Genomic DNA, 27,335 nt, shown 5'->3' with positions numbered 1-27,335 from the left:
TTTTCTTTGTCCCCAGCCCCACTACTTCCATGGTAAGATGTATATACTTCTGGTCTCTTTCCAATTCCCCTGAAAGTTGAATTGAGAAACTCCTGGACTTAATAACATTGGCTGATTTGGAAGGGGAAGAAGCTCCATGGGGTTATGTCAAAATATTGAGATGTTGGACGCATGCTGGCCTTCAGCCAATGTAAAGGGTGGCATTATTATATACAATGGGTGTGTAACACATTGGTCAATTGGAAAGGAACCTATGAAGTATTGGTAATATAGAATGGGATGGTACCATGTTATGGACCAGTGAGAAGAAAGATAATTGTGTCCCATGGACCAATGGGAAGAAAGTTTCCTAAAAGATAATGACAGGAGGGGTAGTGCCTATTTTCAGGTTTGGAAATCAATGGGGTATTGGGGCACTAACTTTTTAGCTCAAAATATCAACTCTCTAGGTAATTTGCCCCTCAGGCCCCCAGCCCAGTAAAAGTCTTTGGTGTCCGAGGAGGGTAAGCCAAAGCCTTCTCAGATAAAGGGGCCCCCTGAAGGAAATATGGCACCAGGATGGTGCCACGGGGGACTGAAGGACCCGCCCACTTCCCCACCCCGGCCGAAACTGCAATTCCCCTCCCTGCCGCAGGGGGCACTGCAGGCCCCGGGGAGGTTGGGGAGGAGCGCTGTGAGGGGCCCGGAGCTGCCGTCCCGCTCCGGAGCGCGGGGGGCGCTGTGCGGGGCCCGGGTTGCGGCTCCGCTCCCGGCCACGGGGGGCGCTGCGCGGCGCCGGTGGTTGGTGGTGGCTGTTTCGGGGGGGGGGGGAGCCGCGGCCGCGGGTGGTGCGGAGGGAGGCCTTGCGGGCGGATCGGGAGCTCGGCGGCGGAGGTGGTGGGAGGCGGCGGGCGGGAGCGCGGGTCTGGCCGGCCCTGGCGATGGCGGACGCGGCGGCCTCCCCGGTGGGCAAGCGGCTGCTGCTTCTGTTCGCGGACACCGCGGCCTCGTCCTCGGCCTCGGTCCCCGCGGCGGCGGCGGCGGGCGGAGATCCGGGGCCTGCGCTGCGCACTCGGGCCTGGCGGGCCGGCACGGTGCGGGCCATGAGCGGGGCGGTGCCCCAGGACTTAGCGGTGAGTGGCGGCCGAGGCGGGCACTCGAGGCCGGGGTTGCACGGCCTGCGGGCGGCCTCCCCGGGGGCCTTTGTGAGGGGGCGGTGGGGTGGGGGTGACCCAGTTCCGCGCCCCCAGATCTCCTCAGCGCCCCCCGCCGGCATCTCAGCACCCCGAGCTCTGGCCAGCATGGCTTCCGCGTCGGGGTTCGCGCCCCGGTTTACCCCGGGGGGCGGCCGGGGCACTAGGAGCTACTGCCTCCGCCCGGCAGGCCCCGCCTCCTGAGCGACCCCTTTCTCAGCGTTCCCCCCCCCACCCCCGCCAAACACGCCTTCGGAGCATGTTCTCACACCCTGGGCTCCCGGGCCCCTCAGAGTTCGGCCGGTGCTGCCGTCGCCTCCTTGAAGACGCGGACCTGTAGTCCCCAGCCTCTCCCGGGAGACCTGCGCCCTGTTCCCTTCTTCCCGGAGCCCCGAGTGGGGCGGGAATGTGGGCACTTGTAAGGAGACAGAGAGGCTGCAGTTGGAGCTGCTCGGGGCTGTTTTAGCTGGCAGTTACTTCCTCCTTGTCTGAGCCGGGCTCGGCCTGGCGGTCTCCAGAAAGGCCAGCTCTCAGAACTCTCTTCAGGCTCCTCTCTGCGCTTCTGGGTGACAGGAGCTGCCGTTGTAGCTGTTTTTGATAAGTTTGAGATCTGTCTTGGCAGCCGAATGGGGCTGTTGGGTGGTGCTTTTTTGCTCGTAGCTGGGCTACTCCCCCAAACCTTGGGAGAGGTTTTGTTTTGAAACTTTGTGTCGGGGCTCGGCCGATTTTGAATACTTGTCTTGGTGTATGTTGTGATTAAAGTTGTTCAGTAACAGAACTTAAATAGCATTCGGGATCATGATGTGTTATTTTTGTTAATGTGGCGGCAAAATACTGCCTTTGAGCTTTGGCAAACCTCTTTAGTTCCTCATTCTGATAACGGCCCTAGCTTCTCTGTTGAGATAAGGCTGTGAAAAATAGGGGGATTCTTTTGGATTGTGATAGATGTTCAGGCAGAAGGAAAATTTTCGTGATGAACTTGTTTCTGCAGATATTTTATTCGCTGTAAACGGGAACTCGTAAGATTTGATATTAATATTGCAGGTTTCTGATACTCATTTTTCTACCTATTGTTCAGTGGTGTTAGGCTTTTTTAAATTTTCTTCCTGATACGCAAGCTTTATGGGTTGTTTTGCTTGTGGCTGGCTTAGGCTTCTGCTACTTGAGTTCGTTCACTTTGATCTTTCTCCATGCTCTATAAGAAAAAGGCTGCTTGGACATTTATGAGGCTTCAGTGGGGCGAATTTGTAGAGATAACAGGAACATAGTGGGGTGAGGATGATGATTAAGAAAGGGGATTTGGATTTAAATTCCGTTGCGCTTTCTTTAGAAGATCGCTTTTTATAGGCTTGGACGGGAGAGAGGTGTCCTTCTCAGATCCAGTAATTTACTCTACCCCCTTAAATGCAAAACTTAAGTAAGATCCACCATTATATGCATATTTTGACCAAAGGCTTAGTCTGTCCTAGCGTTTCAGTCAAAGTTTTATGTTCTAGTTGTTTCCTCCATCAGATGAATTGCTAATGAGCTCTGCACCTGAAATGGCTACCCATTCACTTTGTTGTTTGCTGGGCTCCCTAAGGGCAGAGGTTTTTGAAGTTCACTGAGATGCTGGACACCTACTAAGCTAAATACTGAGTAGTTCTACCACTGCCCTTGGAATTGGTTTCTCAAACCAAGTAAAAAGTTGCAGTGATTCTTGGAAATTAAAGCAAAGTGTATATTACAACTGTGTTGAGGTCTTGCATAGAGCTTTATGCATATAAAAACAAAGGCAGTTTTGGTTTTAAGAATACTCTTACGCTTGTCTCGTGTGTATAATCAAGGGACATAGGTGAGAAAACAGCCACAACAAAACTCAGAGCCTTTAAAATTTTTTACCATCTTGCAAAATTGCTCAAGAATTGCTGTTGTGATGATGAGGTTCTGTTAATGACAATAATTAATATAGGATCAGAACTGGCCGTTTGTTTTCCTTTTTCATTAAAGAGATTTCCTTTGGACCCTAGGCATGTGGGCCTTTCCAATTCGCACCACACACCCGTAGTAAACACAACTGTCTTCCAATCAAAAGTGTTCTTCCTGTACTCAAGGGTGGAGTTTGCAAGCAGCTGGCCTGTGATTGGGCAGATTTTCATTCAGTTATGTTTAAGATGTTTTCAGGCATGCTTAGTTTTGAGTAATGCATGGCAGGGCGCCCCCTGTTAAGGATGAGTAATTGAGGGTTGAATGAATGAGTTTTTGAAGTGATTGAAAACACTTTGCAATTTTAGGCTCCATTAATATCCTCTTTCTAAATACTTTTTGATCCAGAAATCTTTCAAAATGTAGTCCTGATCCATTAATTAACCCCTTTTTTTTTGGAAAACAGTTCCAAAGCCATAAGTCAGGATCTTGTTGATCAAGAGTTTTGTTGAAAAGGGTTTGTTAGGTGGGCATCTTCCTCACCAAAGCTATGCTGACAAATAACTGAGATTTTTAGATTAAGTAGATAAACAGCTTTTTTCCCCCCTCATGGAATAGTAGCTTTATTTGTATTTCAAAATAGGCCTGTTATGTGAAAAAAAAAAGTCTAGTTGCAAAATTAGTTTAATGGATTTTTATGCCTTTACCTCTAACTTCTTTTCTAACTCTGTCCTCCTTGTGTTTCTGGTTCATTATTGGTCCATGTAAGTGGCAGAGACCTTGGGACAGTCACATATATACGTATGGTAAATAAACACACAAACCAAAAATAGTGGATTTTTCTTTTTTTGTTATAAAAGCAAAACTTGCATTTTGCAGAATGTCAAACAGCCAAGCATAAACACGGGAAAGCCAACAATCTCCATCCTTTACCAGCTTCCACTTATCAAAGAAGCCCTGTGCGCCTTTCTTAATACTGGTACAAAAAATATGAAAACATTTATCTCTCTACAAAAGGTTGCTTTTTTTTTTTTAGCAAATGGTATCATACTGCACAATATCTGTAGCCTGCTTTTTTTCTTTTTTCCATTTAACATTAGACCATGGGCATCAGTACCTGTAGCTCTTACTCATCCTTTTAGATAACTACATTATATTCCATAGAATGGATGTACCCTTTATGATGGACATTCAAGGTATTTTAAAATTTGGGGCCCTTAACAAACAATGCTGCAGTTAATATACTTGTACATATATCTTTGTGTAATCATGGTTTTATTTCTGTAGTTTAGCTATCCAGGATTGTTGGGTTAAGGAGTACATGTATATATTTTTATTTTGTTAGGTAATGCCAGGTTATTTTCCTGTGAAATTTTAGCTTTTCATACTCCCACCAGCATTCAGGCAATGCTTGTCTCCCTTCATCCTTGCCATCACTGGTGTCATTGGTCTTTGTTGTTTTTGGCAATCTGATGGGCGAAAAATAGTATCTAGCATTTCATGACTACTGATCTTTTTCTATGTTTATTGGCCTCTTACATTTTTTATGAGTTATCTATGCCAATCTTTTGCGTATTTGAAAAAATGGAAGTTTTCTTATTCTGTACAAGTTCTGTGCATATTTGGCACATTAACCCCTTTACCTGTCAAGTGTGTATTTTCTCTCATTTGTCTTTTAACTGTTTATGGGTTGCTTTGCTACACAGAAAAATAAAATGTTTGTATCATCAGATCTCTTAGACCTTTCTTAATGGCTTCTAAGAAGGGTTTAATTGCTTGGAAAGAGGACCTCCCCCCGCCACCTTGAGCCTATATAAATATTTTTCAGCTTTTCTTTCTAATGTTTCATTTATTTTTACCTTTAGATCTTTGGTCCATCAGGAATATTTTTGTAAGTGGCATGTGTGATGGACAATCTAACCTTTCCTACTGAGTAGTAACCAATTGGGGCAGCACCAACTTTATTAAATAAACCATCCTTTTCTTTCTGTATGATAGAATTAAATGATGCTTTTAGTAGCACTGATTTGTTTTGGATGTGTATCTTACCTATCTCAGCTGTCCAGAACTTGCAACAGGAGTGAAAGCATATCTGCCTTAATTTTTTTAATCCCTTAATCTTTTATCTTTATCTGGGGGAAAGGTGGTCTCTAAAATACTCCTTTTCTTTGATTTGAGATAATGTAATAATTATGGCAGTATCCAGGCTAGTACTGTGTTTCTTCCATCTGGGAGTCTTCCAAGAGGAGTGGAAGCCTACCTGCCTTTTTTTTTTTTTTTTTTTAACTTCCTCCTCCAATGTTTCCTCTTTGTTTCAGATTAGGTGGACTTTAAAATACCTCTCTACTTTGTTTCTATATAATGTAATAATTATAGTCAGGTTTCCAGTGTACAATCCAATATAATTTATTCTCAACCTGTGTTCAAAGACAGAATTTAAGCCCTAATTGAAATAGGAGATTATGGCTTTTAATGATTATCCTTAAGTGTCCTTTTCTTGCTTATAATTCCAAAATTAAATAAAAATCTGAATAATATTATAGTATCATATGCTGTTTATTAAAGTCAATAGAATATGTTTTGTGGATCAGTGTGCGGTTTAGAGAACTTTAAATAAAAATGAGATTGTACAAAAGAATATATAACGTTTAAGTGTTAGGCCCTCTATTCACACTTTTCACCTGCACTCTCCTCTTACAGCAGGAGGTCTATTTTTGAAACATTGAGCCACTGTTGAGGTTTTTAGGCACTCAAGTGCTTCATATAGTTGTTTTCTAAAGTTTGTCTTATTTTATGTGTGCATGTAATTTTTAATACCTCTATCTTATTGTCTTTACATTCTCTTTGTTTCAAGACTATACAATATGTCCACCAGTGATCACACTGTACACTGGTCATTTTGTCCAGCAGCCTCTCCCTTTACTACACAATCAGATTTTTCTTGTTAATTTATGCATTTGTTTCTTAGAGTTGCTTCACTAACTCCCCACCTGCCAAGGGCTCATTCCCTCCTTTAGTAATCATTTGCCTAGTTCATTTATTCACTCACTCACTCACTCACTCATTTATTTATTTATTTGTTTGTTTGTTTGTTTATTTATTTGTTTATGGCTGCGTTGGGTCTTTGTTGCTGCGCACGGGCTTTCTCTAGCTGTGGCGAGCGGGGGCTACTCTTCCTTGCGGTGTGCGGGCTTCTCGTTGCGGTGGCATCTCTTGTTGGGGAGCACAGGCTCTAGGCGCGAGGGCTTCACTAGTTGCAGCACACAGGCTCAGTAGTTGTGGCTCGCGGGCTCTAGAGCGCAGGCTTAGTAGTTGTGGCGCACAGGCTTAGTTGCTCCTGTAAGTAACATGGTGTTTTCTGTTAGTGATTTTCTCAACAACAGCTGGAATGGATTCCTGTAGGCTTTGCTTCCACAAGGCCTGGGGGACACAACACCTGTTGCTGCTTCTCAGTTTTCCGCTGCCTTTGACAGGTTGGTGGTTTTTAAGCCCTCCCCACCCCACTATCCCTACTGCCAAAGTATCTTTTACCCTTGTTCTGTAGTTGGGTAAAACCTGCCTGATTGTTTAGTAGTGACTCATACTGCTATCTCTCTCAGTTTTACAAAGGCAGGAGTTCTGGGGGTTTTTTGTGTGACTTCACGGGTAATCAGGCTCTAGGGGACTGATTCCCACTAACCAGACTCTGGAGGCTGATTTGTAAATCCACATGTAAGGTTATTAACCTACAGTGGGAGATAAATCTATCCAGAGATCTGCACAGAACCCCCTCCTGGTCTCCTCAAGAGACCAAATTACAGATAAGACAGATCCTTGTGATGCACAGAATCAGACAAGGAAAGAAGGGTGTTGCCAAAAGAATATTTACAGCGAGCAGTCCTGATTTGGTGATCCTCTGCTTTCCTAGTACTTTCTGGCTTCCATTGTTTTATTCCCCCTTTACACTTTGCTTTTGATTGTGTCATCCATTGAAATCCTATAAAGAGAAAAGAAAGCCTGTCCATTCTAGGTTCTTTCACCTCTATAAAGCCTTTCTAAATCCCCAGAGTGTTTTTTGCTTTGCTCCTTTATCACTTTGTGGATACCTCTTTTGGAATATTTATCACAGTTTTTTTTGATATAGATACATAACAAGGTATATAGCTTATCTCCCCTACTAGATTCTAAGTTCATCAAGAACAGGGAACACATGCATTTTGTACTATTATTTTACAATCCTTCTCTGACCACCTTATCTTAAGAAATAGCATATTTAGAAGCCAGTATTAGGTTAACTTTCACTTCTGATTTATTATGGATTTCCTACTCTGTGGCCCCCTGTTATAAGGTATTTATACTTGATCTTTAAGGTTTTTTCTTTTATATATTTTTACTGATATTGACTACCAATTTTTTTCTTTACATGTTTGGATTTATATTTGGGACTCCCATCCAAAGTACATTGTCCATTGGTTTTTGTGATTTACATCTGAGTTGCTGGATTAGAAGCATTAGATGTTTTGTTTTTCTGATTCTCAAGCAATACACGCCTAGTATACAAAATGTAGAAATTATTTTAATAAAAATATAAGTTAAAAAAAGCCCCTATAGTGTCATAACCCGTTAAAAACTATGTTTTGATACATAGTCTAATCTTTTTTTAGAATTGCTATAAGTTGAATTCATACTGTATTTTCAGTTTTGAGTTTTGCTTTTTACTTAATGTGGCAATTATTTTCCTGTATTACCAAAAACTTTTGTATTATAGGTGATTTTAATTTTCTTTGTGCTTTTCTGTATTTTCCACAGGTAACTTGTGCTTCAGGTGCTTTCGTACCTGAAAGGGAAACAGTAAATTCTCTCTAAGAAAATCTTATAATTTATTTAACCTGGATAATATATTTAACTGTTCTTCTTTCATTGGATATTGAAATTGTCTCAGATTTTAGGCTTTATTAATAATTCATTGATGACCATTTTTGTGAATAAAGCCTTTTCTGTTTTTAGGGTGATTTCCTAGGATTATTGCCAGGAGTGGTATTATGGAAACACAGAGTATACACATATTTAAGATTCTTGATATATGACAATTTTTTTTTCTTTTAAGTCATACCAGTTTATATTCTGACCAGTAGTATGAGTTTGCTTACAGAATGCATGTTTATCAGGAGCCCGAGATCTGCTAGGCATTTTATGTTATTTCGTTTAATCCTGCCATAATTCTTTAAGGTACTTACTGTCCGTATTAATAGGCAAAGGAAGTAAGGCTCAAAGAGGCTAAAGTAACCTGCTCCCAGTTACACAGATAGGGATGTTGGGATGCAAATCCAGATCTTTGTGATTCCTCTACCCCTAAGAGCATATATCTCTATATGCTTGAGTTTTTATTCAGGTTATTCCTGTGGTACTCAAGTACTTAACATTTAATTTATTGAGGTTGTTAGAAAGTAGGGGAAAAAATGGGAGTAATTGTTAGAAATGTCTCTCTTGATCAAAGGAACCATAGAAAGAAAATTATTTTTTGCTTGAAAACAGCAGCGTTCTAGACATGCATCATTCCCCACTGTGGCTGTCAAGATGTCCCAGTTTTGTAATATCATTTGTAACAGAGTTCATATTTTGTTTAGAATGTAGTTAGAAAAACTGGAAAAGAAAATTTGGGAACCTTGGAAGTTAGTCTTCCATTTTCCTTACCCTCTCACAGTCATCACCATATCCTGTTATTTTTATCTCTAATTTCTCAAATATGTTTTTCATTTACACAGTCTTATTGGTTTAGGCCTTTTACATCTTTTACCTGGGTTTTTATCACTTTATAATTGGTCTCCCTGCCTCCAGTTTCTTGCCTCTATGAGTTCCCTTCCAACCTGATCCCAAAGTTAATTCTTTCCTTTAAAAAAAAAAGTTATTATATAAATAATATGTTTAAAAACAAAAAAGAAGGAACATTTACTGGTAAGGCTAAAATACTGTTACCTCTCCTATCCTAATCCTTCTCTAGAACGCTCAGTCTGCTCTTAGTTTCTCTGCCTTTGCACCTGCTGGAAAGTCTTTCTCTCCCTTCTCTGCCAGAAGAATATAGTTTGTCCTTTGAGATACAGCTTGTATACTACTACCTCTTATGTGAAACCTTTCTAGTTTACCATGGCAGAAGCCTTCTCTAGCATGTTCAGTCTTTATTACTGCCCTTATTACATAACTCTGTAATAATTTCTGTACCTCTCTGTTGGCTCATCTAGGGTTTGATTCCCTCCTGCCGGGTGCTTCCTTATTCACCTTGATACTCTTAGCCCTGGCAAGTGCCGTACACGTGCACACACACATATATTTTTGAGGCGTTCTGTCTATTTTTGTTGAGTGAGTGAATAAATGAATAATTTTATTAATTGTAGTAAGAATGGCCTTAGGGAGAACCAGAATCCAAACTGATTATTACATGATTATGTGATAAACATGGAGGTCTATATTACTCAGATTACTATCATTTTTTTCAAACTTAGGTTAACTTATTTGATTTTTTTTAAATTTTGTTTCATTTTAATGTCACTCAAATGAATGTACATCACATATAGACCATAAAAGAGATTTTGAAATGAAAGCAGGAGTTTTACCACTAACTCTTCTTAACTAAGGAAATATTTTACACATCTGGTCCTTGGGTTCTAGCTGTACAATGTATAGTACTATTTGCTGCTTTTACTCTAATAGTAGAAATTTTTAAAAGACTTAAAAAAAATCAACTCAGGGCTTCCCTGGTGGCGCAGTGGTTGAGAGTCTGCCTGCCGATGCAGGGGACCCGGGTTCGTGCCCCGGTCCGGGAAGATCCCACATGCCGCGGAGCGGCTGGGCCCGTGAGCCATGGCCACTGAGCCTGCGCGTCCGGAGCCTGTGCTCCGCAACGGGAGAGGCCACAACAGTGAGATGCCCACTTACTGCAAAAAATAATAATAATAATAATAATAATAAAATCAACTCAAAGTGTTTTAGTTTTGTTCTGTCCAGATTATCAACCTGCCTTGGCCGTCTCTAACTCAGTCCAACCACCACCATTGATTTTTGTTAGTTTATATCCCTTCTTTCTGTCCTGTGACCTGGCCACTACCATTTTAAGAGTTCATGTTCTGTGTGCTTTGACCTGAAATGATTCTTCACCTTATATGTTCTAACTCCTTCCATCTCTAGCTAGGAGATGAAGCACAGTGCTAGGGCCAGAAACAAGCCTTAATGCTGGTAGAACATGTTTACATATATCCATATTCCATATTGCTCTCAAAACATATTCATATTATTAGCCTAGAGCTGTTGCTTGATCCTAGAACATATAGCACTGTGGTTGTCAAGTTCAACACTTTATTCCTTTGCCCAGGCAGGTTAGGAAATAATTGCCCTTAAATTAGGTGAAATATGACTTCCAAATATTTCAGCTTTTCCGTGGTGTTTTCAGATGTGTGATGATAGGATTCCTGAATATTAACTTTTTAAATGTTCAAGTTCTTATCTACAAAGAATTAAAATCATTACAGCTTTAGTATAGTGATATCTTTCTGTGTGTTCGTATATTTGTGTGTTGGTATGACTTAGAATTTTGTGACTCGTATGTTGATTTTTAAAGTGGTTGGCGGATTAGAACTATAGCATGGCACCTAGCTGTCAGGCACCATGAAGCCTTAACCTCTGGTTTTCTAAATGATGCCCAGTAGAGTACTGTGTCACTCAGGGTACTGAGTGAAGCCCCACTCTGCCTGGGGCTTCAACAGTCTCTGCTCCTTTTCATGGCTTGCAAGGTCTTGTCTGTCCTTCAGCCATTGCCTCCTCCAGACATCGGTTATGGCACCACTGAACAGTAATGGGACCACTGTTCTCCTAGTCTCGGGTTCAAAATCCAAATCATTTTTGAATTTTCCCTTACCCTTATATCCAGCCAGTCATCATGCTTGATGGTAGGACTCATCGATTCTCACGAGCACTAGTAACTTCCTTCCTAGTCTCACTGCTCCCACTGTAGGTCATGTAAGAACACCCCCTGTTCCCCACCCCACCCCCAACTCTAAACCATCTACATCCACTGAGTAGCTGAGTTGTCCTAAAACCAACTGTTTTGTTCAATCTTGACCTCAATCAGAAACCTTTTAATGGCAATTGCATATATACACACCCACACACACATCTCCCACTGGCAGCTGGATGAACCCAAATTTTATCCCAGTATTCGGGGTCTTCCACATTGGCTCTTAGTCTTTTTAGTCTCATTTCCCACTCCTTCCGCAGTGTGCTATAGCTCCTGGCCATCCTAGAACTTGACTGGAACTTTTTTTTTTTTTTAACCTCAGCCCATATCAGTCCCTTCACACCCCTGAAGTGATCTCTCCTGCCTCTGAACACCCCCATACTTTATTTTATTTCAGTTTATCTTATGACATGTTATTGCCCAAGTAGTGCTTTGCAGTTGACCAAAGTGGTTTTGAATCCATTACTTTATTTAATCTTCACAGCCAGTCTGAGGGTAAGTAAGACAGGTGTGTCTTATCACAAGGGAGGAAACCAAGACTTGAGGAGGGGAGAGTGATTTGCTCAAGTTTTGTGATTAGTAGGGGGTGGGGCTAAGACTGAAATCCAAGCCTCCCAGAACATAATCCCCAAGCTCTGTCCATTACTACCTTTCCTGGTGCCTGAGTCTGCACTTAAATGTAAGTTTGAATACATCTTTTTCCAGTTATCAGCAAGTTACTTAAAGTTGTGTTTGATTCCCCTAGAACATATGTGAATATATGAGTGACCCCATTCATATGTTAAATGTATGGCAGTTTAATGTTCTTTCCCGTTCACATGTTAAAGGTATTGCAGTAAAATCATGCTTCCCCTTTCTGAGCCTTATTTTCCCATCATTTTTTTTTAAAGTAGAAGTGAAGGTTACTTGGTATATTATAAATAATAAAATATTGGTAAAATATAAATAATAAAACTGGAGCTTTGTATAATGAATTTAATTTCTGGAATAGCTTTTCCAGCAGTGCACAATTCACAAGTATTTATTACCTGTGAAGAGATTAAGCCTAATGCTAGGCTACTGAGTGGTTCCACACTTTTCAAGTATAAGTATCGTAAATTTTCATATAGTTATAACTCTAATTTTTAGCTTGACTGGATGGGAACTAATATACTGACAAAAGTTGTTGTGACTTCAGTAACAATTTTAATGGATTTGAACTTTATTCATTATATGATCTACATATATTTGAAAAATAATGGTGACACATGTACCAGACCTCTAGTATTTAGTCTACAGAAAATGTTTAGTACCCTTAGTACTTAAGATATTCCTGGTAACTCTGTGATTCCTAGTTGGGAATGACTGCTGTGGGGATTCTGATGTTGTCCTACATCACTCATTGCTGCCTTAGGAAGTGTCATGTGAGAAATTTCTTGTAGAGCCAAGTAGTTGGAAAAGTGTTGCTTCCCTGAGAAACTGGTTTGTGTTTTACTTTTTGCCAGTGATGAATATGCCACTGACCTCTCCATTTTCAGATTGGCCTTTAGGAAGCTCAGAGCCAAGTCAGTCAATCAATGAATCAATCATTCATCATATGTCACTCAGTCATACAGCTGTATAGATCCCTATTGCCTGCTTAAGTTTTCCCTCCTTTTATACTTTGACAGTGACTTCCTGTTGTAGTTTGCTTAGCCCTGGTTTTTTAATTGATATTTTATCATCTTATTGTATATGCTTCCCAAAAGCCAACTAAAATTCTTTGAAAATGAAGTGGGATATAAATACTCTAGCCTTTATTTTGTAACCAGCTATATTTTAGTCACTAGACATATCTGTTCTAAATATTGATACCTATATGCATATGTATTGCTTTTATTGCTGCGTAGAACATGCTTCAACGTCAGAATTTATATGGAAAAGTTAAACCTAAGCATACTATTTATTAGAAGAATGTAGTTTTATTTAATATGTATTGCTTTCAGAAACTCTCTACAGATTCTACTTAAGTGTATCTGAAAAGGTGGAGTATCTTTTCTGGGAGGAAGCAAAGCATTGTTGTGACAACGGTGTGCCTCTGCTAGCAGATATGAGATCACTCCTGACAGTCAGTGGTACTTTAAAAATCCACACTTGGGACTGGGAGGTTTTTTTTTTTTTAATTGTTTATCCTTTTGAATTTTGTACCATCTGTATATAACCTATTCAAATTTAATTTTAAAAGTTCACAGTCATTTTCAGTAGAAGTATAAAAAATTTCTCTTCCTACCTATTAGACTGTGAGACCAGGAAGTGTGCTAGATTCCCCTCTGTATTCCTGAACCTAGCATAGTGCCTCATACATAGTAAGCCCCCAGCTAGTGTGCTTAGATGTGAATTGGAAACTAAGAGTTGTAAATCTCAGTAAGACCACGGCTAGAAATTACTAATGTGGATAACTCATGCCCCCTTAAATCCGTACGCTCTTTTCAGAGTGAGGATGAGACCAACTTCCTGGCTCTGAAGTACGATTGGTTTTTATTGAAATCCATTAAAAGAACTTAAAAACAAGTTAGTAGAATTTTACCTAGTCAGTTTTTCAAAACAGGGGGTTTGTGTTTGTTTTTATATTATAGTGTGGGATTTTTCCAAATGTGACCTCAAGATGGCTTTTTATCTCTTTTTCCAGATCTTTGTAGAATTTGATGGCTGTAGCTGGAAGCAACACTCCTGGGTTAAAGTTCATGCTGAAGAAGTTATTGTACTTTTGCTGGAAGGGTCTCTAGTATGGGCACCCCGGAAGGACCCAGTCCTTGTCCAGGGCACTCGAGTCTCAATTGCACAATGGCCAGCCCTGGTGAGTGACTTTTATTGGCTAGGAACATATTTGGGCTTTATTCCTATTCTATATGGTATTTACCCAATAGCTGAACGCTTTAGAATTCCCAAAACTCCCAGTTTGTCCTTAACACACTTTGATTCTGAAGTTACCAAGCAAAAATTGGGAGAGATCTTTTCTCCTGTGTCTTCCCATACTTTTTATATTAGATAATATTTGATACTTTGTTTCTAAATAATTTTTTACCTTTTCTTTTCTCATAGTTATGTAATGAAACAATGTTTGTAATCCTTCAAGTCTTTTTCTTCCATAGAAACTATTTTATTTTTTTCCAGCTTTTTTGAGATAGAATTGACATATATAACATTGTGTAAATTTGTGTACAATGTGATGATTTTTTATATATAGTGAAATGATTGTCACAATAAAGTTAATTAACACATCCATTGTCTCACATAGGTTTTTGTGTATGTGGTAAGAACCTTTTTTTTTTAACTTTGCAGAACACTTTAATAATCTCAATAAGGTGTAATAATCTCACTGTTTTATAGAGTACTTGCCTACATATTATCTCATTTGCTTCTCACAACACATATGTGGTAAGAACTTTTAAGATTTGCTCTCTTAGCAACTTCCAAGTATACAGTACAGCATTATTAACTATAGTCACCATGCTATACATTAGCTCCCCACAGCTTACTCATCTTATTATTGCAGTTTATATCCTTTGACTACCTTCATCCATTTCCCCCACTTTCCCCACCCTTGGCAACCACCAGTATATTCTCTGTGTCTGATTTCAGTTGTTTTGGATTCCACATGTAATTGAAATCAGACCATACTTGTCTTTCTCTGACTTATTTCACTTAGCATAATGCCCTGGAGATTCAGCTGTTGTTGTAAATAGCAGGATTTCCTCCTTTTTTGTGGCTCAGTAATATTTCGTTGTGTATAATATTCGTGTGTGTGTGTGTGTGTATACACCACATTTTCTTTATCCATTCATCCATCACTGGACACTTAGGTTGTTTCCATGTTGTTGCTATTGTAAATACTGCTTCAGTGAACATGGGGTTGCAGATATCTCTTCAAGATATGATTTCATTTCCTTTGGATAAATACCCAGAAGCGGGGTTGTTGAATCATATGGTAGTTCTATTTTTAATTTTGGGGGGAACCTCCATACTGTTTTCCATAGTGGCTGCACCAATTTACATTCCCACTGATGGTGCACAAGAGTTCCCCCTCTCTACATCCTTGCTAGCACTTGTCATCTTTGTCTTTGATGATAGCCATTCTAATAGGTGTGAGGTGATTAGTCATCATGGTTTTGATTTGCATTTCCCTGATGATTAATGCAGTTGAGCCCCTTTTCATATACCTGTTGGCCATTCATCTATCTTTGGAAAAATGTCTATTCAGGTGATTTGCCCATTTTTAAATCAGATTATTTGTGGGGGGGGGTTGTTTTGTTTTTAGCATTTTAAATTAACACCCATTTATTAGTTGGGTAAGTTAGAAGTACAGACACTTTGTGTCCTACTTCTTAGCTCAGAATCTTACAAGGCAAAAATTGGTGTTTGCAATTCTATGTTCTCATCTATAGTAGGTGGTCCTCTTCTAACCTCCCATGTTTATGGCAGAATTCAGTTCCAGTCTCCTTGCTGGCTGTCAGCTGGGGATATTTGTGGGGGTTTTTGGCTCTTGAGTTGTATGTGTTTTTTAAATATATTTTGAATATTAACCTTTTATCAAATATATGATTTGCACATATTTTCTCCCATTCCTTATGTTGCATTTTCATTTTGTTGATCATTTCTTTTGCCTTGTAGAAACTTTTAAGTTTGATGTAGTCCCACTTGTTTATTTTTGCTTTTGTTGGTTATGTTTAAGGTTTCTTTGTTTGTTTGGCCGTGTAGCACGGCTTGTGGTATCTTAGTTCCCCGACCAGGGATTGAACCTAGGCCCACAGCAGTGAAAGTATGGAGTCTTAACCACTGGACCACCAGGGAATTTCCTAAAGTTTTTTGTTGTTTTTTTTTTAATTATTAAGTTTTGTTTTCTGAAGTCAGACAAAATAGTGCTATAAAATTTAATTCTGAGAGTATCCATTTGTTTCTATCTGTTCTTTTAGCAAAGTGTAGGCATAAATAGTTAGATTTTTTAAAAAAATCTAATTCTCCTGTTATTAACCAAATTAAATAATATTCAAAACAAAACTTTTTAACCTATTGATTATACATATCATCACTTACTGAACTGTCTTTTTTCATTTGTTTTTAAGACCACTTTCCAGTTGAACTTTTAGAAGAAGCTCAAATGGATCTGGGTCCCTGGGTGACTTTAGTAGGCAGTTTATTTACGAAACAGTAATGTGAATTTGCCCATGCATATTTATACCACTGATCATTTTAGAAATCTCATGAAGGTTTCAGGAGTTCCAGAGATGATAATGGTGTGACTCTTCATTCTGGGAACTTACTGTAATTTAGCCCTCTTGGAGCCTGACAAGATTAGTCAAATTGCTAGAGAGAATGAGGAATTTCCCGTTCTTCTTGTCCTTTTTAGCTGTAAATAAGAGTATTGAACTGACTTTATGCTCTGGTTTGCTTCATATGATTATTTGAGGGGCAGATGCTAGGTTGGGAATGTCTCTGAGGACTTATGCTTTAGCTTATCTATATTTACTGGGGTGAAAGATATATTAATAATGGATATTTTCTCTGCAGTTAGATATTCAGTTGAATTGTTATTTATTTTCTTTTCCAAGTTCTAATCAATTTCTTGTCATTGTACTTTACAGACTTTCACTCCCCTAGTAGATAAACTCGGTTTGGGTTCTGTGGTTCCAGTTGAATACCTTCTGGATCGAGAGCTTCGTTTCCTGTCAGATGCTAATGGGTTACATTTGTTCCAGGTACTTAACATTTGATCTAGTCCTAAACTTATTTCTCTCCTTGCTAATTTCTCTGTTGATTATAAATAGGGTACTTCCCCCCCTTTTTTATTTCAGATAATATTTTTAATATCATTGTAAAATTACAGAGAATGGTGGGAATCTTAGAATAAAATTTTAATATTATTCCTCAACAGTCTCGACCAAGGTTTCTCAACCTCAACGATATTGACATTTTTGGTCTGTATTCTTTTTCATAGGGGGCTATCCTGTGTATTGTTTGATGTCTAACAACATCCCTGGCCTCTACCTACTAGATGCCAGCACTGAGTTGTGATAGGCAGAAATGTTTCCCAACACTGCCAGTTGTTCCAGAGGGGGCAAAATCAGCCCAGATGAGAACAGTGGAGTAAAACAATTCCATGGATGCCACAGTTGATGGTGTATGCTTTCAAAGAGATGGAATAATAGAAAAAGCAACACTTTAAGGAGGATAAAACATCAGTTTAATCTTGGAAAGGCTGAGTTGAGGGGCCCACAGAACACCCCATATTATCTCAGAGGTCAAATGTATTGGTCTGGCTATCATCAGTCTGCACAGGTGGCAGTATAAGTCAATTAATTATATTGTCCCCTTTTCTTTTAACATTGAATCAAGTTCTTCCTCCCAGTAATTCCATGTACCTTTTAAAGTTTCTTTGCTCCCTTGAAAAGTGTATTTGGTAGCTGAGGCTTCTTTCCTCCTCTACACACCCCCACCCCACCCTAAGACCACTTAAGACTTAAGACCACAATTCTAAGGGTTTTCTCAGAAGAGGTGGCTTCCCAGAGGTGGCTGCTTCTATAACTTGAGTCTAAGAGGTCCTATACTTACGTCTGTGGTAGGGAAGCTGGGAATTTGGGCTGGTTCCAAGCAACATTAAATATTGAAGAGCTTAGGTATATTTTTAGTTACAAGAAAAGGGGTAAGTTAGTAGTTTAAACAAACTAGAGTCTGAGTTAGAGTTTCAGAATTTATGGAGGGTAATATTTTTTTCTCACTTGTAAGGGTTACTGTCTGAAGGTTAAAAATGTGGCCTCTCCCGTTGCGGAGCACAGGCTCCGGACGCGCAGGCCCAGCGGCCATGGCTCACGGGCTCAGCCGCTCCGCGGCATGTGGGATCCTCCCGGACCGGGGCACGAACCCGCGTCCCCTGCATCGGCAGGCGAACTCTCAACCACTGCGCCACCAGGGAAGCCCTGCATCCTTAACTTTTGTAGAGCATCTTGTGAGACTAGGTTTCTATGGAACATTCTCTGGCAAATGCTGATGTAGAGCTCCTCAGGGGTATAATTTTTCTCTTCTGGTTAGATATTATTGGTACTTACTTCAATACTCCGTTTTTTCTTCTTTTATCTTTATCAGATGGGAACAGATAGCCAAAACCAGATTCTTTTGGAACATGCTGCTCTGAGAGAAACAGTTAATGCTTTGATCAGTGACCAAAAGCTGCAAGAGATATTTAGCCGAGGTAAGAACAGGTGGTCCTCTGTCCCTGAATTCTGAATCAGGTGTATGGTCAGTGTTGAAAGTGATAGACTGGGGGGGACACCATGCAATGCTCAACATTTGTGCTTGTCTTCTTTTTGTGGATGGTGTCAAGAGTAACTCCAGTTAGCTGGATCTCTAGAATAGATTGGAAAAACAGGATCTCACTCAGACCACTATTTCCTTTTTGTATTACATTTCATAATATGCAATTTTGTCTTTCTTTTTTTCATTTCTTAAATATTTCTTAAGTACTAACCTTGTACTAGACACAGTGTTAAGGTACTGAGGATATAACCATGAACTAGAAAGTCTCTGCCCTTGTTGAGCATACTGTCTATAAGGTATGCTCTAAAGACTGTTAACAACAACAAATAACAACTTAGAATGTAAGGTATGTTCATAAAGGAAGGTGTCCACAGACTCATTCACATTAACAGCATGTAAATTTTTAAGAATGAAAACAAAAAAGAATTACTAGCTTTTATTAGCTTTTTCAGTTCACATACAGATTTTTCCCAAGATTCTACGCAAAAGGTAGACTGTTGCCTCATTTATCCTTCCCTTCATGTTGTACATCTACTCTATGTCCTTTCTGACCCTCGTGATAATCATGCTTTTCAATGAAGTAGGATCCTTGGTTCTCTTTTGTCAAACTAAATCTAAATAGGTAAAGGTAAGAAAACTTGTCTCTTTGGGAAAGGAAAGTATCAGGGTAAAATGATGTTTAATAATCAAGGAAAGGTATGGCAGAGGAAAGAATGTGAGGGAAGATAGAAAAAAATCAAGTGGACAAAATGATAGGTAGAGATGTTTACGAGTATGTATAGAAAAATTAAGCTTAATTGTAGCTCTGAAACATAATAATTTAAAATAAGCAGTGATTTAGCTATCTAGTCTCAAATGTATAAGATATGTAGGAGAGAGAAACTGTCCTTCTTGGAGGGCCAGCTGAAATTGCAGGGTAACATTACCTGCTGATAAAGTAATATCTTTGAAACTCTGTGTTCCTAGGAAGACAGGTGCTATATTTGTTCAGACTATTATTAGTGCAGAGGCTGGAGACCTCATAAATTGAACTCTCCACCTACTGTAATGAAAGTCAGATAGCAAAGTGTAAATGGTTATATATCATTCCTATGGTAACATAACAAAATAGTACATTCAACTTACTGGCCTCCCACTTTTTTAATGTATATGTCATATAGATCTGAGTAGATTTTCACATTACCTATAGTTTTTGATTTGTAAGTTTCCTTTCTCTTCCCTGTATTACTTTCTAGAATTGGAAAATTGAGATAAGGTAGAATCAGAGGCCTGGGACATTCTAAGAAATCTCCAAATAAACAGAACTTACAAAAGTCTCTGGGAAAAACTATGTTTTTTTAATAAATTGCTGTGTATGGTAAATCTGAAATTGTTCATTTATTCAACTCCATACAAGAGGATTAAAAGTGCTAAGTATTTACACTATATAATTTTCTTTCTGTTTTTAGAAACAGTCACGAAATACAGCTTAGCCAAAAATATTCAATACTAACTGATCTCTCCTTTAGGTCCCTACAGTGTTCAAGGTCACAGGGTCAAAGTATACCAGCCAGAGGGAGAAGAAAGTTGGCTCTGTGGTGTTGTAAGCCATCAAGACTCCATCACCCGTCTTATGGAGGTGTCTGTAACTGAGGTAAGGCTCTGTGTTATTTTGTCTGAGGTCCATCCATCCCCTTACCCAGGGTGGTGTAGGAAAAGGGAGCACTTCATTACATGTAAGAAGACTTGGGTTCCATCTCTGGCTTTGTCACTGTTCTTTTTTTAAATTTATTTTTGGCTGCGTTGGGTCTTCATTGCTGCGCACGGACTTTCTCTAGTTGCAGTGAGCGGGGGCTACTCTTCGTTGCAGTATGTGAGCTTCTCATTGCCATGGCTTATCTTGTTGCGGGGCACGGGCTCTAGGCGTGCAGGCTTCAGTAGTTGTGGCACTCAGGCTCAGTAGTTGTGGTTTGCGGGCTCTAGAGCGCAGACTCAGTAGTCGTGGCACACGGGCTTACTGGCTGCGTGGCACGTGGGATCTTCCCGGACCAGGGATCGAATGTGTGTCCCCTGCATTGGCAGGCGGATTCTTAACCACTGCGCCACCAAGGAAGTCCCCCTGGTTTTATCACTTATTGATTCTATCACCTTGAGAAAGGCTGTTCAACTTTCTTAACCTCAGTGTTCTCATTTGTAAATTAAAGTTAATTAGGTAACCTCCCCCTGACCTCACAGCATATGTTTTGGGAACTAAGATAATGTATTTGAAAGTGCTTTGAAATCTATGAAAGGGTATACAAATGTGAAGTGGCATTATCATTTTTTATCGTATTCAGAAAGTTTAGTATTTAAAAATCTAATCAGCATTTGCTTCTATAATACTTATGCCACTCCCCCTTAGATGCTGAAAAAATGAATTGTTTCTAAAGCAATAAATAGAAAAAACATAGCATCTAGAGCTACCTGGAGAATTGTCTATCAAAACAACAAAAATATTTGGGGTCTTCCCTGATGGTGCAGTGGTTAAGACTGCTTCCACTGCAGGGGGTGCAGGTTTGATCCCTGGTTGGGGAACTGAGATCCCACGTGCTGTACAGTGCAGCCAAAAACAAAAACAATAGCGGAGTATTTTGAGGCAAATACGTATGTATTTATGATATCTTTGAATTGGTTTCAGATTTGCCCTCGGCAATCACATGTAATGTAAACATAAATGATTTTAGTTATTTCTTTATTGAATTTTATTTATTAAATTATTCAATCCTCATTTACAAATTTCAAATGATACACATATATATAAAATAGATATTGAAAGCCATCCCTTCCCCTAGGCAAATGTTACTCCCCACAATGGTAATCACCATTAACAGTTTGGTGTATATTCCATATGCTTCCAAATATTTTCTCTGTGTGTGTGTATGATATTTATATATTGTCTATTTAGGAGATAGCTATATAAATCATACTTTATTAACAAATGGGATCATATGATACATATAGTTCTTTGATTTACCTTTTTTACTTAATTTTAAATTGTCAACATCTTTGTGTGTAAATATATATAGAAATCTATCAATACTTTGTCCTTTTAAAATAGATGCATACTATTCACTGAATGGATGTATCATAACTAATTTAAAATTGATGGACGTTTAAATCATTTTTATTATTTTCACTAATATGAATAATGCTGCAGTGAATATCCTTGGGCATATATCATTATACACTTTCACATTATTTATTGGAATAAATTCCTAAGTGTGTAATTGCTGGGTCAAAGAATATGCACATTAAGTCTGATGATGTCTGTCAGATTGGCCCCTCCCAAACCTTTTGTTTTTTAATAGTAGAGTGGTGCTTTTAATGATTACTGGTTCTGAAGGTTTTTTGTTTTTTTAATTTCAGAATAGGAAGGTTTTAGAGATGCAGAATTTGAAATTCATACCCCTAAAAGGGACACTTGGGCATTGAATGCAATTTTTTCATTCATTCGTTTAACAAATATTTGAGTGATTACCATATTCTAGACCTTGTTTCAGATGTTGTTATTCTGACAGTGAATGAAATAGTAGAGATCCCTGTTCATGGAGCTTTCATTCTAGCAGGGGAGTAGAAACAAATAGAGATAATTACATAGATTAGAAAAATACATAATTATGTCTTTGGTGGACAAGGCATTAAATCTTTTTCTTCCTTTTTTCATATTTTCTTCTATCCCGCTCCTACTGTAGAGTGGTGAGATCAAGTCCGTAGATCCCAGACTGATCCATGTGATGCTGGTGGATAATTCAACGCCTCAGAGCGAGGTACAGTAATGAACTGAGTCTCTGAGCAGACTCATGAGCTTGCGTTATCTTGTTACATAGACTTCCTTATGTGTGTGTTATCCATGGATGCCCTTTGGGTTTCATCTCTGACCACTGTACATTTCTTGCTCTCTCCACAGTCTTGTCCAGTTGAGGGAGGATAATATCAAGAAAGAGACCTAGTCTGAGCAAACCCTTTTCATCATGGCTATGTTGCCTAGCTGTTTTAAAATCCATGGCCTATTTTTTTTCTTACATTTTTTTCAGGACAGGTATATTTGAAAGATACAGTAGATAAAGCTGTAATAAGCAGTAGAAATATTCATGACCTACCCAGTAATAAGAAATGGAGGAGAAGCTACATCCTCTTTTTCTTTCCATTAGGTGGTAGTGAGCTCCAAGGAAATCTGAAATTCCATATCCCAAGAAGAGTCACATCAAACTGGTGTGTAGTTCAGTGCTCAGCACACAGTGGATTACTCCATAATTACTGTGAATCAGGCCAACTCTTGGTTCATTCAGAATTAACATAACCCATAAAAAGATACATTATATATCAGTGCCTGAACCAATCAAGGAATCCTGTATGAATTTCCTTCAGTAGGACATTGACTTGGACAGCCATCTGTCCATATATTCCTCACAGTCTTTTAGCACCTGCGTAGTATTGCTCTCTTGGCTACTCATGCTGAGTATACAGTTCTTCCTCATCTTCTTTATCCAGTCATTTTTGGCTTGATAAAACAAGATTGGGGTAGGAAAAGAAGAATCAGGGTTAAATTTAATAGTTCTTTACTACATATTATATTATTACAAATAAGATAAGTCTCTTGACTGTGTTTATGTGGCTGAAAAACACTTGTTATTTTGATGCCATATTGGGTCCCTCTTTTATTTTCTTCTTTATTTCACTCATTCTTTAAGCACCTATTATATGTCAGGTACTGTTTAGCTGCCCAGATATAGCTAGAGAGTACTGGTCTCAGTGTCCTAGTCTTTCTACTCACATGTGAGTAGCTCACTGTAAGTAGGGCATACATGTAAATTGTTGATTAGGGAGATTGCTCTGAGCCAGGCTCTGTAAGTTGGCCGAATGAGTTAAAGGTGAGATCTGTGGTTTTCAGCAACAGATGTTGATTCTTCCCTTTTCAGCTTTGCCATGATGTGACTATCTTCTTAGCTAGCAAAGTACAATTATTGACAGTTCTGCCAAATTTTACAGTAACCCTTCTTAGAGATCCATGGTTACCTCATCTCCTTGAAAGACTGAGCAAGAAAGAAAGGAGAGATTTCACTGATTCTACTTCCATACTTCACAGCACTGAAAACTGGGTGATGATAGAGGTTGAAGAAAGGGTAAAAAGGTTTTAAAAGGATCAAATGGAAGCAATGCTTAACAAACAGAAACAGTTCTTGAATGAAAGATTTAGAAATTTAGATTAATAGTACCAAAAGCATGGGAGAAACAAATAAATCTTGAACTTTGTTTAAGGTTTGTAGAAGGAAATTAAGGGAGAAAAGACAGAAATGAAGGCAGCAAAAAAAAGAAGAAGAAAAAAAAAATTAGAACTGGCAAGAAGAAATGTAAAATTTGAAAAAATTTCAGTTATAACAGCTATAATAATGATTACAACAAAGATAGATCTGCACAAAGAATCTGTAAGTATTCAAGGGCAGTAAGACTAGAGTAATCAAGTTGGTAAATAATACTGGCCAAATAACTATGTCTCTAGCTTATTGCCACCCCAACGTGTTATCTGAATAAAACTGTCTGAAAGTTAGCTAAGTGAAGCTAAAATGAAAACCTGCTTCATGATGGGATACCAATCTAAGACTGTTCCAGATATAAGTTGCTTGAGAGAACGTTAGCTGTGTCCCAAGCCCTTGTCCTCTTGTCCTTCTCAGGGAAAGAGTTTTTATTCAGAGATAGGAATTGCCCCCTTTTAATTCTTTGTCTTTTAAGGTTGTCTGACCTCTCAAATAAGGCACAAATAAGATTTCATGTGATAGGCTAAAATTACTGGAAGAGCTAAGAGATTTGGTTGTTTGGTTATGGTAGCCTGCCTTTTTAGCTTTCCCCTGTCTGATGCTTTGAAATAAGCTCCGGAGATTGATTGTGTCTTTATAGTGTCCATAAGAGCAATTCAGACTTGTTTTTGTTGGGCTCACTTTTGCTCTGGTCACAGACTCATAAATGTTAGTTTTCCTATTGTTAAGTTGTCACCAGTTTTTAGTGACTTCTGGATAGAAAAGTCACTTATTTTTCAGTAGTTGAAATGCCAGTTTCTGTCAAACAAGGAGACAAATATAAAATAAAGCAGATTTTTTTTTTCATCAAGAGGCAAATAAGTTCCCAGCCTAGCTCTAGCAGTCTATTTTGTAAAAGAAATTCCACAAATTTTTAAAATCCTAAAAAAAGTCCAGTTGAGGAAGTAGTGGATTTTATTTAAGGGAAAGTTTGCCAAGTGAGTTAACTTCTTAGTAACCATTATCTTGAATATGTGTGCATAAATTGAATCACAGGAAGATTGGAGCTTTTTAACAAAAGGGGGTGTCTTAGAGCTGGCATTGGAATTTGGCAATCTGTACCTGCTTTGATTGTCTGCTTCTAGAGATGGGAAAGAGCTAATGGTTTATGGTTTTCACAGGATGGAAGGTCCCTTGTAATAAATCTTTTTTGAATTTTGTTTTGTAGGGGGGTACGTTAAAAGCAGTAAAATCTTCCAAAGGAAAGAAGAAGAGAGAGAGCATAGAGGGGAAAGATGGCCGGAGGAGGAAAAGTGCTTCGGACTCTGGGTGTGACCCTGCATCAAAGAAATTAAAAGGAGACAGGGGTGAAGTAGACAGTAATGGGAGCGATGGAGGTGAGGCAAGCCGAGGGCCCTGGAAAGGAGGGAATGCCAGTGGAGAGCCAGGGCTGGATCAGAGAGCCAAGCAGCCACCGACTACATTTGTCCCCCAGATTAACCGCAACATTCGCTTTGCCACTTACACCAAAGAAAACGGCAGGACTCTGGTGGTGCAGGATGAGCCCATAGGTGGGGACACACCTGTACCTTTCACTCCATATTCTACAGCCACAGGTCAGACACCTTTGGCCCCAGAGGTGGGTGGAGCCGAAAATAAAGAGGCAGGAAAAACACTGGAACAAGTTGGCCAGGGTATGGTGGCTTCAGCAGCTGTGGTCACTACCGCCAGCTCCACCCCAACCACGGTGAGGATCTCAGACACTGGCCTTGCAGCAGGGACTGGGCCGGAAAAACAGAAAGGCAGCTGGTCGCAGGCCCCAGGAGAGGTGAGTTGTTTCAGGGGCAGATTTGCAAGATTTGGGTTCACTCTTTCACCCTACTTTGTTCTTAACACATTAAAAAAGCATCTCAAATGCCACAGGGAAGGAGTATTTCTGAGATGTGCTTAAATTGTATTCTGTGGATAGTCCTTTACTGCTCGTTGGGCAAATGCATATATCTTTAAAACTTTATCAGCTCTTAAAAGTCACCTGAACAATTGGGCTAATCAAAAACTGATTATACAACCCAATTTAATGAGTTGTTAAAATAGATCTAATGGGGAATCTTTTTAATTCAGTTATCTATTTAGTTCATGTATTGGTTGAGCCTCAACCAGGCCTATGAGAGGCAAGGTTAATGAATTATAGTGTTGGCAACAGTGAACACTGTAATTAAGGCTATGTGAAAGCTACTATTACCAACCCCTGTTTTCAGTTCATCATTTTATATATTTTCCTTTGAGGCTGGGCTGCTTTCTTTGATTTGACATGACCATGGAAGGTTGGTTTTTTCTTTCCCTAAGTTAATCTTTTAAGTCTTACCTGGAAATTTTGATGGAATTATTTCATCATTTCATATATTTTCCTTTATGGCTGGGCTGCTTTCTATGATTTGATATGACCATAGAAGGTTGGGGGGTTTTTTCCCCTAAATTAATCTTGTAAGCCTTACCTGGAAATTTTGATGGAATTAATCACAGTAGTATCCTGTTTACTATGTTCTTTATCTTACATGCATGTATTGTTGCTGAAAAGGAACTTTTGTTAAATACAAGTTAACATCAAGTTGGCTCCCCAGTCAAATTTGAAACAGTGTCAAAATCAGTTCTTATAGTCTTCTGGTTCTTATTTTGGTCACCAAAGTATGATTTATGATGCTAGTCATATTTTTTTCAAACTGGCTGTTAATTCAAGCCGTAATATGAAATATAAATAAAATACTAAAATTTTTTAAAATTATGTATAGGAAACTACTGTGTGCTAAGTACTGTATATTATAAACAAAGAATTGAAATCCTGTTTGACGGAGCTCACATCCTAAAATGGAATCATTTTATAACAGTGTATAACAGTGCCATATAAAACATGGCATATACATTTCATCTGACTTCTTCCCCTCCCTAGCAAATGCAGTTTGTTAATCTCTAGTGTGCAGGGTTGGGGAGGGAGGTGAAGTGCCCAGGCAGAAGAGAAGGCCTATAAATGCAAATTTCGCACTCTTCATGGTTTGTTCTCTGTTAGTTTACCAGCATTCCCAAGAGAGCTAGGTGGGGATCTTATGTGGATTTCCAGTATGTGTAAGTCATCATATTGCCCAAATTGATTAAAATCAAATCCATGTCAAAGGCAGAGTAGATATAAGTGGGGATTACAAAATAGACCAAATACTACACTCTGCAAGAAGAGATCCACTGAATGCTGTTGTTCTTGGAGTAGCAAAGCTGAATAAATGAAATGTGGATCAAAGGGCATTTTCCAAACAGGTTTGAGAAATTTCTGTGACTGTATCTGTAATTTTGCTAATGTGTTAGCCTAGGTATTCTCTTGGAATATGGTTTAAAAGTACAGACATGGATGTTTCCATCATGAAATAGGGACACAACCCTCCAGGAAACTTCTTGCCCTAAAAAGTGTGTTGAAATCAGTTTGTCATCACTTTCTTATAAGAAGAGGATTTGAAATTTAATCATTTGAAGAAAATGAAAGACCATCCAAATTATTTTTCATTCATGTGTGTATTTATTGTATTTATTTTTAAAGAGTAACTTTAGTAGTGAAACCTGAGATCCTTATGCTTATTCCTTGCAGTCATGCAGGTGTCAAGGCTCCTGGCCAAATTCTGGCAGTGAAACAACAGCATAGCATCAGTGCTGTGTCTGTCTATTCTCTTCTTTTTATTTGGAGGAGTTTAAGTCTGGTTGCTGGTT

The 27,335-nt window shown here is 39.1% G+C and overlaps 1 protein-coding gene across 1 annotated transcript in view; it reads left to right on the top strand.

Moving 5' to 3' along the window:
* Positions 1-920: 920 nt before the first annotated feature.
* The window catches only part of KDM3B (lysine demethylase 3B), a gene marked incomplete at both ends in the record, with an annotated part of 58,581 nt that continues 32,166 nt past the window's right edge, over positions 921-27,335 (top strand). Inside the window, 7 exons of the mRNA XM_079703074.1 lie at positions 921-1,112; positions 13,712-13,879; positions 16,665-16,778; positions 18,163-18,268; positions 19,842-19,966; positions 22,044-22,118; positions 24,814-25,413. Coding sequence (XP_079559200.1) covers positions 921-1,112; positions 13,712-13,879; positions 16,665-16,778; positions 18,163-18,268; positions 19,842-19,966; positions 22,044-22,118; positions 24,814-25,413 — 1,380 coding nt within the window. The remainder of the gene's footprint in view (positions 1,113-13,711; positions 13,880-16,664; positions 16,779-18,162; positions 18,269-19,841; positions 19,967-22,043; positions 22,119-24,813; positions 25,414-27,335) is intronic.

This window comes from Hyperoodon ampullatus (genome assembly GCF_949752795.1).
Source record: "Hyperoodon ampullatus genome assembly, chromosome: 4".
Classification (NCBI taxonomy): domain Eukaryota; kingdom Metazoa; phylum Chordata; class Mammalia; order Artiodactyla; family Ziphiidae; genus Hyperoodon; species Hyperoodon ampullatus.
This window is presented reverse-complemented; position numbering and strand designations above follow the sequence as displayed.